We start from the raw sequence: 18,577 nt of genomic DNA on the forward strand, positions 1-18,577 counted from the left end.
GTAGTTATTTAACATACTGTACAAAGAGGAACACCCACAACAATAGTTCTCTTTCACTGATTCAAATGTCCTCACAGATTAGGTTTAGAAGAAACGGGAGGCAATCTGGAAGGCTGTAGATAATGCTGTACACAAACCAAGTGTGATTTGGTCGACCAGTTTGTGATGTGCAGGGTTCTACTGAGGCAGCAAACCTTTTGACCAGTTTGTGATGTGCATGGTTCTACTGAGGCGGCAAACCTTTTGACCAGTTAGTGATGTGCATGGTTCTACTGAGGCGGCAAACGTTTTGACCTGTTAGTGATGTACAGGGTTCTACTGAGGCGGCAAACCTTTTGACCAGTTAGTTTGTGATGTGCATGGTTCTACTGAGGCGGCAAACCTTTTGACCAGTTTGTGATGTGCAGGGTTCTACTGAGGGGGCAAACCTTTTGACCAGTTTGTGATGTGCAGGGTTCTACTGAGGGGGCAAACCTTTTGACCAGTTTGTGATGTGCAGGGTTCTACTGAGGGGGCAAACCTTTTGACCAGTTTGTGATGTGCAGGGTTCTACTGAGGGGGCAAACCTTTTGACCAGTTTGTGATGTGCAGGGTTCTACTGAGGCGGCAAACCTTTTGACCAGTTTGTGATGTGCAGGGTTCTACTGAGGCGGCAAACCTTTTGACCAGTTTGTGATGTGCAGGGTTCTACTGAGGGGGCAAACCTTTTGACCAGTTTGTGCCATGCAGAATTTGATGCAGAATTTGGCGCTATGATTGGTCCAGCGCTTTGCGATGTCCTGAGTTCTATTCAGGACATCACACTGTACCACTGTCATTAACATCATCATCATCATCATCATTGTCATCATCCTGCTCTTCCGAGGAAGACACCTCTTTCTGAAAGGACTTGAGCCTGTAGTTAGGAGCAGTCAGACAGTAACGATCCGGAGGCAGTCGAGGGCCACTGTAAGGTTTAATCATTGGAAGTGGAGTCTGGTTCTTCTGTCGGGCCACATCCATGAGGAAGTCTCGAGGTGGCGGGGAGGTGAAGGACTGGTCAGTTCGACACTCAATGGCCAACTTGATGTCCTCAGTGTCAATACTGGACTTCTCAGCATGGGCTGCATAAATTTTGGCATCGTCAATAATGTTCGTCACGTGACTGTATGTGAATTCCAACATCTGATTGATTACTCTAGGCTCGTGCTCTTGGACACCCATGTCCTCGAGGATTTGCATGATGGCCTTTGCATCTTTTGGAATTCTGCTCTGAGTAGCCATGTTCAGGACATCAAATTTGAGTTGCAAAACTATCTCCCCTCAGTGATGTTTAATCGGAACCTAAGCAGCTCTTCAAAGAGAGAGGTCTGCAATGTCAACATGTGTAGGGTGTATGCATGTATGCAGAGCTTTTATAACGTTTGGTGGTGTTTGCTCTTGTCATCATGGTGAGGTCACAATGAGTCAGACATGCCCATATGGAGTTCTGTGTCAGCCATGTCCAAATATGGAGCTCATGGTGTCAGATTTAGCTAGCCAAACCTGGATAACGTGAAAGCCTTTTTAATAACAAAGTGTCTCTGTGCCCATTTGTGCCCATTTATGGAAATCCCCAACTCCTCCTAACTGGGTGCATCAGTGAAGTCATAGAATGGATTGAGAAACGGGAAATGATGAGGCACACCTCAGCACTATTAATCTACAATCTACTGACAATCACAGTGTGTGTGTGTGTGTGTGTGTGTGTGTGTGTGTGTGTGTGTGTGTGTGTGTGTGTGTGTGTGTGTGTGTGTGCGTGTGTGTGTGTGTGTGTGTGTGTGTGTGTGTGTGTGTGTGCGTGCGTGTTTGTGCATGCGTGTGTCTTGTCTGTGTCCCTTTCATGACCATATGTGGAGATCCCTGAACTCTCCTCAGTTGGTGACATAATAGACTGGAATCCAGGTACTACTGCACTAAGTACTCTGACAACGGGTATTGCACTAGTAGGCCCACTTTGCAATACAGAAAATAAATTAAAATCATTATTTTTCAGAGACAGGTGGCTTCCTGTTGTATCCACAATTTATTTAACCCACCATTGATTGAGCTGTGTGACAGGTTGATGACAGTGTATCGTAAGTGGGTGTAAGCCGCTGGCGTAGTTGTAAGGAAATATAAAAACGTATCAATCTTGCACAGGTGTGGGAGTGATCTGTCCTGTCGGTTTTACAGAGTGAATGAATCATGTCTTCTTCCAACTATAAGCAACAACATTGATAAAATGTCAAGTTCCATTGGATTTAAATGTGATGTTGACGGAGTGCTATATAATTTCCTAACCAAATAACGCAAAAAAATTTCGTAGGATTGATTGATTGATTGATTACTTTATTAGACAATAAAAATGCAAATAGCACAGGGTAGAGTTGAACACTTGGTCCAAAAGGACAGCACCGGAGAAAGACCTTGTTTCCATTCAGGTCCTATGCATTCATTCACAATCAAACAATAACAATTAAGACATCTCAAAATCAGGAAATCTAATGTACAGGGAATCTAAATAAATCAGAGGGGGGAGAGGGGACAATAACCGGTAAACCTTCATTTTACGGTACGGTAATTACCAGGTAACTACCAGGTAATTACCTGGTAATAATAGGTAAGTACCTGGTATTACCTGGTAACAACCAGGTAGTAGTTATAAGTATTGACCCATTAATTACCTGGTAATTACATGGTAACTTCCAGATACATTACTCAGTAATTACTCAGTAATTACCAAGTATTACCCAGTATGTATAACTATTTACTGTATAATCTCCTGGTAATTATATGGAACTTACCATGGTAAATGACACACTGGTTGCCAGGTAATTACCAAGTATGTTCCTGACAATTACCAGGTATTTATACGTTTTTAGTATGTAATTACCAGCTAACTACCCGGTATTTATAAGTATTTACTCTGCAACCAGGCACGATACCCTGGTTGCAGGTACTATAGGTATGTAGGTACTATAGGTATACCAAGTATTTTCAACAACTACCGGGTATTTACTCTGCTACCAGGCAAGTTACCCAGTAGGTACTAGGTCATTACCAAGTATTTTCCTGACAACTACCAGGTAATAACATGGTAACTGTATTCACTGTGTTTACATGGGTACTACCCATGAAACACGTGGGTAGTAGCCTACCAGGAAATTACCAGTTGTTACTAGGTCATTTCCTGACAACTACCATGTAATTACCTGATAGGTAACCAGTAAGGAAGGAGGAACTGTACTGTAAAAGGAAGCGTGCTCTATTTCCATGATATTACCATGTACCTACCTGGCAATTGTAGATTATAATCCTCCCCATTACCCATCAGGGTGTATTTTGAACTTTGAACTTTGAACTTTGAATTTTGAACTGGCAATAACTGTTAATTACCAGGTATTTACTGTGAAAATTAACAGGTAAAACCAAGCAAGTTACCGTGTAAGAAAGGTGGAATTGTACTGTGAAAGGATGCGTGGTTTGTTACAGTGAAAGTACAGGGTAATATTATGGAAACAAACCACGCTTCCTTTCACAGTACAGTTCCACCTTTCTTACACGGTAACTTGCAAGGTTTTACCTGTTAATATACACAGTAAATACCTGGTAATTAACAGTTATTGCCATGGGTAGTACCCATGTAAACGTATTCTTTGTATTTTGAACTTTGAACTTTGAACTTTGAATTTTGAACCGGCAATAACTGTTAATTACCAAGTATTTACTGTGTAAATTAACAGGTAAAACCAAGCAACTTAACGTGTAAGAAAGGTGGAACTGTACTGTGAAAGGAAGCGTGGTTTGTTTCCATAATATTACCCTGTACTTTCACTGTAACAAACCACGCTTCCTTTCACAGTACAGTTCCACCTTTCTTACACGGTAACTTGCAAGGTTTTACCTGTTAATTTACACAGTAAATACCTGGTAATTAACAGTTATTGCCATGGGTAGTACCCATGTAAACGTATTTTTTGTATTTTGAACTTTGAACTTTGAATTTTGAACTGGCAATAACTGTTAATTACCAAGTATTTACTGTGTAAATTAACAGGTAAAACCAAGCAAGTTAACGTGTAAGAAAGGTGGAACTGTACTGTGAAAGGAAGCGTGGTTTGTTTCCATAATATTACCCTGTACTTTCACTGTAACAAACCACGCTTCCTTTCACAGTACAATTACACCTTTCTTACACGGTAACTTGCTTGGTTTTACCTGTTAATTTACACAGTAAATACCTGGTAATTAACAGTTATTGCCAGTTCAAAATTCAAAGTTCAAAGTTCAAAATTCAAAATACACCTTGATGGGTAATGGGGAGGATTATAATCTACAATTACCAGGTAGGTACATGGTAATATCATGGCAATAGAGCACACTTCCTTTCACAGTACAGTTCCTCCTTTCTTACTGGATACCTATCAGGTAATTACATGGTAGTTGTCAGGAAATTACCTAGTAACAACTGGTAATTTCCTGGTAGGCTACCCATGCGCCCATGTAAACACAGTGATTACAGTTACCATGTAATTACCTGGTAGTTGTCAGGAAAATTACCAGTTGTTACTAGGTAATTTCCTGACAACTACCATGTAATTACATGATACGTATCCAGTAAGAAAGGAGGAACTGTACTGTGAAAGGAAGCGTGGTTTGTTACAGTGAAAGTACAGGGTAATATTATGGAAACAAACCACGCTTCCTTTCACAGTACAGTTCCACCTTTCTTACACGTTAACTTGCTTGGTTTTACCTGTTAATTTACACTGTAAATACTTGGTAATTAACAGTTATTGCCAGTTCAAAATTCAAAGTTCAAAGTTCAAAGTTCAAAATACAAAAAATACGTTTACATGGGTACTACCCATGGCAATAACTGTTAATTACCAGGTATTTACTGTGTAAATTAACAGGTAAAACCTTGCAAGTTACCGTGTAAGAAAGGTGGAACTGTACTGTGAAAGGAAGCGTGGTTTGTTTCCATAATATTACCCTGTACTTTCACTGTAACAAACCACGCTTCCTTTCACAGTACAATTACACCTTTCTTACACGGTAACTTGCTTGGTTTTACCTGTTAATTTACACAGTAAATACCTGGTAATTAACAGTTATTGCCAGTTCAAAATTCAAAGTTGAAAGTTCAAAATACACCCTGATGGGTAATGGGGAGGATTATAATCTACAATTGCCAGGTAGGTACATGGTAATATCATGGAAATAGAGCACGCTTCCTTTTACAGTACAGTTCCTCCTTCCTTACTGGTTACCTATCAGGTAATTACATGGTAGTTGTCAGGAAATTACCTAGCACAACTGGTAATTTCCTGGTAGGCTACTACCCACGTGTTTCATGGGTAGTACCCATGTAAACACAGTGAATACAGTTACCATGTTATTACCTGGTAGTTGTCAGGAAAATACTTGGTAATGACCTAGTACCTACTGGGTAACATGCCTGGTAGCAGAGTAAATACCTGGTAGTTGTTGAAAATACTTGGTATACCTATAGTACCTACATACCTATAGTACCTGCAACCAGGGTATCGTGCCTGGTTGCAGAGTAAATACCGGGTAGTTAGCTGGTAATTACATACTAAAAACGTATAAATACCTGGTAATTGTCAGGAACATACTTGGTAATTACCTGGCAACCAGTGTGTAATTTACCATGGTAAGTTCCATATAATTACCAGGAGATTATACAGTAAATAGTTATACATACTGGGTAATACTTGGTAATTACATAGTAATTACTGAGTAATGTATCTGGAAGTTACCATGTAATTACCAGGTAATTAATGGGCAAATACTTATAACTACTACCTGGTTGTTACCAGGTAATAACCTATTATTACCAGGTAATTACCTGGTAGTTACCTGGTAATTACCGTACCGTAAAATGAAGGGTTACCCAATAACCTTCTCTCTTTAGTGAGAGGTGAATTTTCATGCCTGTTTTAAAGGAAGCTAGTAATTTGCTTGTTTTAAGGGAAGGGGTCAATTCCACACCTGTCAAAATTATATATATTATTGTGCCCCCTGTGTTGTGGCTGTGGGTGTCGCTCACCTTTTTTAGGTAATCAGTGAAATAAGTGGGCACTGAGGGCATGGAGGGCAGAGCTGCATTTACAATTTTGAATGTCAGTCCCATTTTCAATTGCTTGACTCTGTCCTCTACAGCTGCGTCTCTGAGGAATATGGTGAAGACAATGTCATGACCAGTGGCCTTGTTTGGCTGGAGGGCGATTAGTTTTTTCAGCACATCTTCATTTTTTACTGGTTTTAGTGAAAAGGAGACCCTATTTTTGCATAGTGAGCTTTACAAACTAGTTTGTGTGAATATTATTAAATTAAATTTCAGAGGCGAAGTGATGTCGGCAAGGTAAATGTAGGCCTATATAAAAACACTACTGTCCAAGCTAGTTAATTCAGCATTCTTCTATTGACTGGTCAGGCCGGTATGGTAGGCCTGAGGCCTGAGGCCTACCATACCAGGCCTGAGGCCTCATCTATGCACGGAATATCTATGTTCACAGTGAAAGGGGGTGTTGTTGAGAAGAACCACACGCCCACTCACTATGCATATTTCCTTTGGAAAACCCAGCCATTAACAATAAAGAGAATTTAATGTTTGTTTTGACACCGTTTGTTTTTCATCACCATTACATCACCTAATCAACATGAGTTAGACTTTAATATATTAGCGCCCCTCACTTCACACGGGTGTTTTTGGAGTGTTGTACTCCTGGACAATAAAATCGACCGTTTAGAGACGTGTGTCTCAGCCTCTCAGCGTCTCACAGACATCTCACAGCCTACTGGAGGTCGAGTGTAATCAGTCTGACTGTATTAGGAAGGCACTCGCACTGCAGGTGCTTAAATAGACACCAGGCTAGTTGAACAATATACTATAATAGTATAGCCTGAGCACTGTGTGGTTAATGGAGGACTATTCTGGAATAGTCGCAATTCTAGCTTTGGAATGTGCCAGTGGTCAAAAATCAAAGTACAGTTCTAACAGCATCTGGGACTTTTGTTGGAATGGTATCAGAGCTGCTTTTCCTTATTAAGTCTGCCTTTAATGATGTTGCACAGCCCCAAGAGAAGGCTATGCTCCTTAAAAATGAGCTCCCATGCACTCCTCAGTCCTCACACATCAGTTCCACATGAAGTTATTTCAAGCTCTGTCTTTTATCCTTAATTATTGAAATTGGTTGCTTTGCATTTCAAATAAATAATTCTAATTGAAAATAGAAATGCAAATGAAAATAGAAAAACAATTTATTTTTTATAATAATCTTTCTTTGAAACTGCAGTGATATTTAATTTTTTAATATTTGAGAATGGAATATATTCCACAAGAGAGCTGAAGAGGTGAGGAAGCAAGTGCAATGTGAGCGAGGAGACAGAAGACAGATGAGGCAGCCATGTTTGTGGAGGAGGTGAAGTTAAAGGTATATTGTGTGAAATCTCATTTGAAGACATGTTTGGGCAGTGGAGAGGGGAGAGTATAGGGGTGATCTGGTCCAGAGCCTGTGAAGAGAGGGGAGAGTATAGGGGTGATCAGGTCCAGAGCCCGTGAAGAGAGGGGAGAGTATAGGGGTGATCAGGTCCAGAGGGGAGAGTATAGGGGTGATCAGGTCCAGAGCCCGTGAAGAGAGGGGAGAGTATAGGGGTGATCAGGTCCAGAGGGGAGAGTATAGGGGTGATCAGGTCCAGAGGGGAGAGTATAGGGGTGATCAGGTCCAGAGCCCGTGAAGAGAGGGGAGAGTATAGGGGTGATCAGGTCCAGAGGCCGTGAAGAGAGGGGAGAGTATAGGGGTGATCAGGTCCAGAGCCCGTGATGAGAGGGGAGAGTATAGGGGTTATCAGGTCCAGAGCCCGTGATGAGAGGGGAGAGTATAGGGGTGATCAGGTCCAGAGCCCGTGAAGAGAGGGGAGAGTATAGGGGTGATCAGGTCCAGAGGGGAGAGTATAGGGGTGAGCAGGTCCAGAGGGGAGAGTATAGGGGTGAGCAGGTCCAGAGCCCGTGAAGAGGCTATAGAGGGGAGAGTATAGGGGTGATCAGGTCCAGAGCCCGTGAAGAGGCTTTTGTGCTGGTTCTGGACAACCGTGGGTCCGACGACTCGAGGCCGGGCACTGCACTCCCTGTGGTGGTGTGGAACGTGTGTGTCGGTGGGGCGAACGGTTCTCGAGTTACTTGGATTACAGACGTACACACACGCACGCACGCACGCACGCACGCACGCACGCACGCACGCACGCACGCACGCACGCACGCACGCACGCACGCACGCACGCACGCACGCACGCACGCACGCACACACACACACACACACACACACACACACACACACACACACACACACACACACACACACACACACACACACACACACACACACACACACACACACACACACACACACACAGAGAGAGAGAGAGAGAGAGACATGGTGCATTTATAGATAGATAATTTCAAGATGCAGATCTATTTTTAGCAAAAGAGAGCATTGGCGTTGTGTTCTGTTATGTACTTTAATGCAGTATGCCTCAGTGCTTTGTGTTAGTGCTGTCATCCACAATTGTCACTGTCCAATGTCACTATTTTTCACTATGTAAATAAATATTATTTCCCCCCCTCCCCCCGGCATCCATAGAGACACAAGATTTATTTCTGCAGTGAGTGGGCTTTTTCTGTTTATACTGGACTATACTGTATATGCTCTCCTCTCACACCTGGAAAACCTTTGTAGATTATTAATTCATGCTGGCCATTGTCTTTGATCACAGGGCTGTTTTTTCTTTTCTTAGGATATCAGCCAGCTCTAACAGCTGTGAGCCCACAAACAGATTACTAATAATGTGTCTCTTGACCTCACACCATGCCCACTGAGCTGGGATCACCATCAGCCTCCAAACAGCTCCGCGTCCATCTGCATGTCTCTGATAGCGTTGGTTGTCAGACTAAAGCCTAATTTATGCTCCATCACATGATGCTGTCGCTGCTCGCCGAGAACGGCCGAGAATAGCAGACCTACAAGTTCACAACGTGTCGCATCCGCGACATGTTGTGAGCTTGTATGTCTGTAATACTTGTCACTGTGAGACCCGGTCGTAGTATCAATAGGGCTTAATTGCTCCTGTTGGGGAAAGCCGCGTTTGGAGCTCAAGTCAGCGAGTGCAGTCTGCCGCTTTCAATAAAAGCTTTCAAGATGATGGGTGAGACAAAGACAATGGCCTGCTTTTTATAAATCATCAAACACCAAAGAAGCTCCTTCACCGTGTAAACAGAATCCATCCAGACTATTAAACCATGAATATTCATGAAAGTAGTGATAACTACTGTAATGTAATGATAACCTTCATTTCATGGTGGAATGTGATTCCAGCCTGTCTTCTAGGCTGTGAAGTTGGCCCTTAATCATATATGTTATTAAAAGTGCAACGAATCTTCTCCATCTTTCTTCTTGTCTCTCCTCGTCTGTGAACTGTACATGGAGCCCTGAACTTGAAATTGGCTTCAGAACAATTTATCACAGTCAGTTTTTAGTGTGAGTGTGTGTGTGTGTGTGTGTGTGTGTGTGTGTGTGTGTGTGTGTGTGTGTGTGTGTGTGCGTGTGTGTGTGTGTGCGCGTGCGCGTGCGCGTGTGCGTGTGCGTGTGCGTGCGTGCGTGCGTGCGTGCGTGCGTGCGTGCGTGCGTGCGTGCGTGCGTGTGCAAATGCGTGCGTACATTATTATTTCTTTATTAATGTGTGTGGGGACTGTATGTTGGGACAAAGCTTCGGCTTAATTATATTTGGATGATTTTGCCTACCCAAGGACACCATATGTTGTTTGTTGAAGTCCACAGAAAGAAATGTGAACAAACGGAGGGATAATTTTATATTTTTAAACATGCCTCCCTGCAGGCAGAGCTCTCTGTCTTGTGTGCACAGGTATTGGTTATTTAATCTCTTTAAGCTCTGGGTAACCAAATTGCTTAGAATTTCATGCAGCCATTGTTTGTGATAAGGGCTAAAGTAGAACAATTTGCCATATCCTTGTAACATTTATCTAACACAGCACAGTATTTCAACGTATTGATTGAAACTGAAATTATAGGCTACCTGTTGTTGTAATCTCTGATAAAGCATGGTATTATTCCATTTAATGAGCACTATTAGTGCAGATCAAATCAATACATGACCATCATCAATGACCATCATCAGTGAAACGTATTATTCATCCAAGTCAATGGCCTCCCAGTGTCTTTCATTTAGATGCATATTTACCATTCTATTATGTTGTGCAACATCATTTAAATCTTATTATTCATTTCCTACGAGATGGGGATAATAGATTAAAATTCAGAATATATATGTTTACAAGTCAGGGGTGGACAAGTAACTAAGTACATTTACTATACTATTCTGGGCATTTCATAATCATAACCGCCGAACATCCGGTTAAAAATAGGTGAACATTCAGCACAAATGGCAGATTCACAAGCTTCATGAGGACTGATGACATGTTGTGAGCTTTGTGACAGTACAGCTGTCATATATAAACCAGAACAAAGCTGGACAAGATGGACCCCAATGTTATTTGCTACTTTTCGTCCCACCATGTCTTGGCAGCAGTAAGTTAAAGCCAACCTAATTACTGAACCTAGGCACTCAGTGTGTTCCTGCGTGGCACAGTTTCCACTGAGTGATGTGAGCGAGATTTCCCCAAAGAACGTTGAGTTTAGCAATCGTCTATCTTAAAATAGCTTTGAATCATACATTATTACATAGCAGGGTGCTGCCTCTCTCAGGCTGCATTTGCTGCGATGCTTATTGTACTCGTTGCTTTCTCGAGGCTTCAACATCTGAATAGATTTGAAGCCTGAAATATATTGACGCTGTCGGTCAAATCTGGACCTTGTATGTCCAAAACCGTTACTTTTCAAGAAATGGGGAAAAATAGAAGAATCCAATGTAGTTATTATTTAGTCATAAATCCTGTTAAAAAAACCCAGGAGCACTAGAGCCAGTGGGCTTTTCTGTTCGGTGGGTCTCACTACATTCATGGCTCTGTTGAGGAACCTGACATTTAAATTCATGAGCAGGCTGGATCGCTCACTGAATGGACTCATTGGACAGATGACAGACCCAGGCCGTAGTTCTGTAAGGTACACTTCTACCATCAGAGGACTGCACTGGCATGAGTGCCTCACCTAGAGTAGTAACCTGTGGGGCTGGGTAAATGTACTGTATTTTTATTTATTTTTATTCTCGTATATGTGATGTACTGTCTTACCTTGTGGGCCACGAGCCTGTAATAAAGTTTATATATAAGCTAAGTTAATTATTTTCATTGGTGAAATATTTATAAAACCCAAAGACATAGACACATCACCCGTTACTTATCAATCATCCGCCATGATGTTGCCGAGTCAACTCAGTTCATAGAAACCACAGGATATGTTGTTATGTGGATTTATGTGTGTGTGTGTGTGTGTGTGTGTGTGTGTGTGTGTGTGTGTGTGTGTGTGTGTGTGTGTGTGTGTGTGTGTGTGTGTGTGTGTGTGTGCGCGTGCGCGCGCGTGCACGCAGTGAATCTGGTGATATACAAAGGCTAAAGCTAAAGTGGGTCAGAAATGTTGGAAGCAATCATGAACCTACGATTGCATCTTCATATAAGTATGTTATTAGAGTACACGCACACGCACACAGCCACACACACACACACACACACACACACACACACACACACACACACACACACACACACACACACACACACACACACACACACACACACACACACACACACAGTGAGATTCCAAATAATATTGATCAGGATTGATATTCTTACCACACAAGTCACATGAGACCAAGGCACAGTTATACACACGCAAGCACGCACGCACACACACAAATAAAACAATGAATGCACACTCTCACACAGATATTCAAAATGGCAGTCCAACATGGGACTAGACTGATAATCGAATATGTGCCTCTTTCTGTCCGTCTGTCTTTTGTTTCTGTCGGCATCACTGCCTCTCCTCTGTGGTTGAGTTGACAGAGTCTAGGACATTACTGCCTCTCCTCTGTGGTTGAGTTGACAGAGTCTAGGACATTACTGCCTCTCCTCTGTGGTTGAGTTGACAGAGTCTAGGACATTACACTGCCTCTCCTCTGTGGTTGAGTTGACAGAGTCTAGGACATTACACTGCCTCTCCTCTGTGGTTGAGTTGACAGAGTCTAGGACATTACACTGCCTCTCCTCTGTGGTTGAGTTGACAGAGTCTAGGGCATTACACTGCCTCTCCTCTGTGGTTGAGTTGACAGAGTCTAGGACATTAATCCTCAGTCTGTCTACTGGACAGGAGAGATAGTGGCACTGAATGGTCCTTTGCACTTAATACACACTCACACACTGCTCTGTAGATCTCACCTTTTCATGTTCCATTTCAGGATGTAAGTGTGTACAGTATGTTTATGTCATCGTCGCTGTTGGGTGGAAACATTGTATGTCCAACACTGTTACTTTTCAGAAAATCTGCAGTTATTATTTAGTCACAAGCCCTTGTTAATAGGCTACTTTTCATTGGTTCAATATTTATAAAACCCACAGACAGACTTAATCGCAAATAACAAATAACAAAATAGCAGATTTTCATGCTCACAACGTGTTGCATCATGACAAAGTAGTGTATAAGTTTTTACAAAAAAACAGATACAAGGTTTCTGCTCAGGAACGTTATGTGTACTGTATGTGTAGAAACAGGGTTGTGGGTTGTGAGGGGGTGTTGTGTACGTGTACAAGATGTGTTTGTGTGTGTGTGTGTGTGTGTGTGTGTGCGTGCGTGCGTGCGTGCGTGCGTGCGTGCGTGCGTGCGTGCGTGCGTGCGTGCGTGCGTGCGTGCGTGCGTGCGTGCGTGTAATGTGCATCATGTGTGAGTGCTTCATCGTGTGATGTGAAAATGGTTGAATATTTGCCTCCTATTTTCCCTGAGGGGCCAGTGTGATTGACCAGAGCCAGGACTTATTTCATGTGCGGCTGTCTGCTACCAAACTGCATTACTGGCAAGGCCATCTTTCGAACAAGATAAGGGAAAATGTGCTTGCTTGTTTTATATTGTGCTGTCACTGAATACAATGCACATCAGCACATTCAATGAATATTATTTGCATTACTCTTGGAATTCTGTTAATCTGGGCAGCTCCTATTTGTGAGCAGAAATTGGATTTTAGTTTTTTGAGGGGCTATATTCAGTGTTAACACAAACATTAAATGACATTGACAATGAATGGAGAATTTACATCGATGTAGACGAGCAAACCAAAATCACACGGTTGTGATTTTTTATTAATATTTTATGTGAACGGAACTTTGGAAAATAGACCTTGATACTGTCTTGATCCAGCTTTATCCAGAAAATGCAAATATGCAATCATGGCGCAGCTGTGAAACAGGTTCTCTAGCAGTTTCTACTAGCATGTCAATGATGTCTTACAGGTTACATCGATCATTGTGGTAGTTGTGGCTCTTTTTAAACAGGTACATAACATGCTTGTGGAAAAATAAAGTTGTGAATAGAACTATTATATTAAGGACAAGGACAAGTATTGTTACTCAAAGTGTCATTTGTGTGTCAATGCTGTTACAAAATGGTTTCTAAGATGAATATTTTTTACCAGCTGCTGTGTAAGCACAGCATGTTCTCTCTCAGGCCGCCCACTCGACCTATCTTTCTCATTGGCTGCTGTATTGACTACCTATCGTCCTGATTGGCTGCCTCGTCTCTAGGCAACCAGACACGTTTAGCCTCTAGCCAACCTCTCAGCCAATGGGATAGCATTGCAGCCAGCAACAACCCACTAGTGTGTGTGTGTGTGTGTGTGTGTGTGTGCGTGTGTGTGTGTGTGTGTGTGTGTGTGCGTGCATGCGTGCGTGCGTGCGTGCGTGCGTGCGTGCGTGCGTGCGTGCGTGCGTGCGCAGCTGGTTTATTTTTTGTATTTCTTTGCACTCCATCAACCTTGCACAATTACAATTTCAAGTCTGATTTGTTCATGTCCTTTAATATTGGAGTTTCAATCCAATAGGCAAATTAGGTAACTGTACATGTAATTGTTCATCTGCAAGACATAAAAACAATTATATCCAAGAAATTACCGATGGCAATGATCATATAATTTCCAATGAGTTTCATGTAGTTTGCCAGGTAAGCTAGTGTAGATTAAAGTGGAGAAGTTTTTGAAATGCAGGGTGTGCAACTCAATACTTAAACTGCATACAGGATGTCATGTCATGTCATGTCATGTCATGTCATGTCATGTCATGTCACTGTTTAGCCTAAATATGTTACTGTGAAATGCACAGCATGTACAACATGACATTTCTAACTGAAGCTAATTATATATGCACTGAAACTGTCAGGCAAAGAAACCAAACACAGAACACTTAAGGCTCAGGAGACTCATAGAGCGAAACGCAAAAGTAGACTTTACTGTATGTATACGTAACATAGTTGGAAAACAGCATACGGATCGTAGCTAACATCAGGGTAAACTCGCAAACAAGCAATGACTGGACAACAAGAGACTGGGACATACTGTACACAGTGTACAGCGAGGCAATTATAAGGGAACAAAGAATGGCTGAGACAGCAGGAGACAGGGATTGATTGGGGAACTGGACAGCTGCAGGAAGCATGACACACACACACACACGCACGCACGCACGCTGGACAGGATAGAGTTATAGGGACAAAAGCACTATTGGGCATTCGCAGGCATTGCTAAAACCGGGTGTAGTTCATACGAGGCGTACTGTAAGTTTGGTTGGTGCAACCGATAAAGTCTGGTCTTAACTGGTCTTAACAAAGACCGACCAGGCGTTGTGTACAGTACAGTTGATGCAGTCAGGCCCAGGACACATCAGGATAGCACAAGCTGTAACAGAAACAGAAACATAGATGTGAAATGTTATTTTCTGTGATTTCACGGTCCCAGGCTGTCATGTACATTTTCTTATGTCCTTACTTTGTCTCTCTCTGCCTCCCACCCCCCTCTCTCTCCCCCTCTCTATCCCTCTCTTCAAAGCAATTCAATCTGGTGAAATGTCCCCAGCATCTGTCTCCCTTTGGGGCCACGTTGCTCTATTTAGTTATCTTCGGGCAAACTTTGGAGAAATAATTCTCTTTCCCTTCTTACTGGGTAGTGGGTAGTGGGTACTAGGTCAAACGTAGCCCCTGTCACCTGTGACCTGGACACCTTCACTCTTATCCTGCAGTGGTGGAAAGTAACTAAGTACATTTACTTAAGTACAATTTCTACTCCACTACATTTATTTGAAAACTTTAGTTACTAGTTACTTTGATTATTATGAAGAGTACTTTGAAGAGTTTCCATAGTAACAGCTACACGATGAAGAAGGTGGGCGTTGCCGTGTGTGGTTGGAGCGGCGAGATGGACCCTGGCAGGCATAACGATGGGGGTGTTAGTGTGGTTGGAGAGGCGAGATGGACCCTGGCAGGCATAACGATGGGGGTGTTAGTGTGGTTGGAGAGGCGAGATGGACCCTGGCAGGCATAACGATGGGGGTGTTAGTGTGGTTGGAGAGGCGAGATGGACCCTGGCAGGCATAACGATGAGGGTGTTAGTGTGGTTGGAGAGGCGAGATGGACCCTGGCAGGCATAACGATGAGGGTGTTAGTGTGGTTGGAGAGGCGAGATGGACCCTGGCAGGCATAACGATGGGGGTGTTAGTGTGGTTGGAGAGGCGAGATGGACCCTGGCAGGCATAACGATGGGGGTGTTAGTGTGGTTGGAGAGGCGAGATGGACCCTGGCAGGCATAACGATGAGGGTGTTAGTGTGGTTGGAGAGGCGAGATGGACCCTGGCAGGCATAACGATGGGGGTGTTAGTGTGGTTGGAGAGGCGAGATGGACCCTGGCAGGCATAACGATGAGGGTGTTAGTGTGGTTGGAGAGGCGAGATGGACCCTGGCAGGCATAACGATGGGGGTGTTAGTGTGGTTGGAGAGGCGAGATGGACCCTGGCAGGCATAACGATGAGGGTGTTAGTGTGGTTGGAGAGGCGAGATGGACCCTGGCAGGCATAACGATGAGGGTGTTAGTGTGGTTGGAGAGGCGAGATGGACCCTGGCAGGCATAACGATGAGGGTGTTAGTGTGGTTGGTGAGGCGAGATGGACCCTGGCAGGCATAACGATGGGGGTGTTAGTGTGGTTGGAGAGGCGAGATGGACCCTGGCAGGCATAACGATGAGGGTGTTAGTGTGGTTGGAGAGGCGAGATGGACCCTGGCAGGCATAACGATGAGGGTGTTAGTGTGGTTGGAGAGGCGAGATGGACCCTGGCAGGCATAACGATGAGGGTGTTAGTGTGGTTGGAGAGGCGAGATGGACCCTGGCAGGCATAACGATGGGGGTGTTAGTGTGGTTGGAGAGGCGAGATGGACCCTGGCAGGCATAACGATGGGGGTGTTAGTGTGGTTGGAGAGGCGAGATGGACCCTGGCAGGCATAACGATGGGGGTGTTAGTGTGGTTGGAGAGGTGAGATGGACCCTGGCAGGCATAACGATGGGGTTGTTAGTGTGGTTGGAGAGGTGAGATGGACCCTGGCAGGCATAACGATGGGGGTGTTAGTGTGGTTGGAGAGGTGAGATGGACCCTGGCAGGCATAACGATGGGGTTGTTAGTGTGGTTGGAGAGGCGAGATGGACCCTGGCAGGCATAACGATGGGGGTGTTAGTGTGGTTGGAGAGGCGAGATGGACCCTGGCAGGCATAACGATGGGGGTGTTAGTGTGGTTGGAGAGGAGAGATGGACCCTGGCAGGCATAACGATGGGGGTGTTATCTGCTTTTATGTGGTCTCATACATTACGTACGTGGTCTCCATATGGTTTCATTTGGGCTGTGCTTGTGTGTATTTGGGCTGAGCGATAAAACAATTACTAAAACATATTAATGGTGAAAATTGTAGACCTACAAGCCCACGACGCATTGTGATGTATATGCATTGTAAGCTTGCAGATTGGGGTTTTTTGCTATTTTTGCTGTCTTATATAGCCCTTTTCTATATAGTACTCAAACACACTTATACTTCTTATACGTGGTTGATCAGACTAATCAAATTAGTCAATTATAAAAATCCTATTACATTTTATAATGTCGATCTGTTGATAATATTTTTGGTTAACTGCCCAGTCCTAGTCTACAATTTCTTCTTCTTGTTGAATTTCAGCCTGATCTATACCATGTTATGCCCCGGTGTCGTTTTCCGGAAATAGCCGATCTGCAAGCTCACAACGCCTCACGTTGCTATTACCGTGGCGTGGCACTGGATCACTACGAACGTATGAAGTATAAGTCAAGCCTTCCTCTTTCTGTGGTCCTCGCCCTGCAGTCACTGAATAGGAGCCTGTGAGAACAAATGCTGAATTTGAATGAGAGCTCAGCTTAGAGAAAGCCTTTCCTCTCTCTCTCTCTCTCTCTCTCTCTCTCTCTCTCTCTCTCTCTCTCTCTCTCTCTCTCTCTCTCTGCGTAGGGCATATAATACAAGAAAGCACCAATCCCATACAGTACATGTGCAGAAATGATTGGATTTTTAGATCGGCAATTGCATTTTTGATTTGAAGTTTTATATTGTAATCAGCAAAATAATTCAGTGTTTTTAATGGCAGCTGTCTTTTTAAACATAAACTCTCTCGTTTCACTCACAAACTCATTTTATTCATCTTTTTTCCCACCAGCATGACTCATGAATGTTGAATCATAACATATCATTTCACATTTGCATTGAACAATAGCTTGGTGGTTAGTGGTAGTGTCACTTTTATTTTATTTTTTACAATCTGACCTATAGTACTTACAGTTACCCTGCAGGGACCTGTCCATAATAATGATGGCTGGCAGGCACTGTGACCAGTTTAAAGGGTAGCAGTGGCTGGTGATTTATTCACTATAAAGCTGGCAGATTAAGAGGGAGGTTGTACAGTGAAGTATATAAGGCTTACAAGTCAGCAATCACAAATTCATGCCTCTTCTTGCCAAAAATGACAAAATGCCACTGTGGGCTACACCCTGACACCGGTCCAGATGCATTGTCAAGTTGAAGAGAGTACATCTAGTTGAGAGGTGCGCTTGTACATGTGTGTTTAAGCATACTGTATAACAATGGATGGGGTGAAGAAGAAAAGGGTGCTTGAGCAAAGAACAGTGAATCTTGCTAAAGTCCAGATGGTATTCTGTGAAAGTGTGTGTGTGTGTGTGTGTGTGTGTGTGTGTGTGTGTGTGTGTGTGTGTGTGTGTGTGTGTGTGTGTGTGTGCGCTCGCGCGCGTGTGTGTGTGTGTGTGTGTGTGTGTGTGTGTGCGTGCGTGCTTGTGTGTGTGCGCGTGTGCATGTGTGTGTTTGTGCGTGCGTGCGTGCGTGTGTGTGCGTGCGTGCGTGCGTGCGTGCGACCGTGCTCACCGAGGCTTTGCCTCAGTCAACACAGAGAGCATACTTCAATTCCAACACAATTTCCCCTGTCATTTGCTGAGCAACAGCAGGTAGCCAAATCTAGATCTGT

General features: G+C 43.5%; 1 protein-coding gene across 1 annotated transcript; it reads right to left on the reverse strand.

Annotated features, from left to right (window-relative positions):
- Positions 1–798: 798 nt before the first annotated feature.
- On the reverse strand, positions 799–1,221 carry LOC306919665 (transcription initiation factor TFIID subunit 9-like; the record flags this gene model as incomplete). Its single annotated transcript, XM_079496220.1, has 1 exon — positions 799–1,221. The coding sequence occupies one exon, from the start codon at positions 1,219–1,221 to the stop codon at positions 799–801; it is 423 nt and encodes a 140-aa protein (XP_079352346.1).
- Positions 1,222–18,577: the final 17,356 nt, after the last annotated feature.

The sequence above is a fragment of the Electrona antarctica genome (genome assembly GCF_951216825.1).
Source record: "Electrona antarctica genome assembly, chromosome: 3".
NCBI lineage: Eukaryota > Metazoa > Chordata > Actinopteri > Myctophiformes > Myctophidae > Electrona > Electrona antarctica.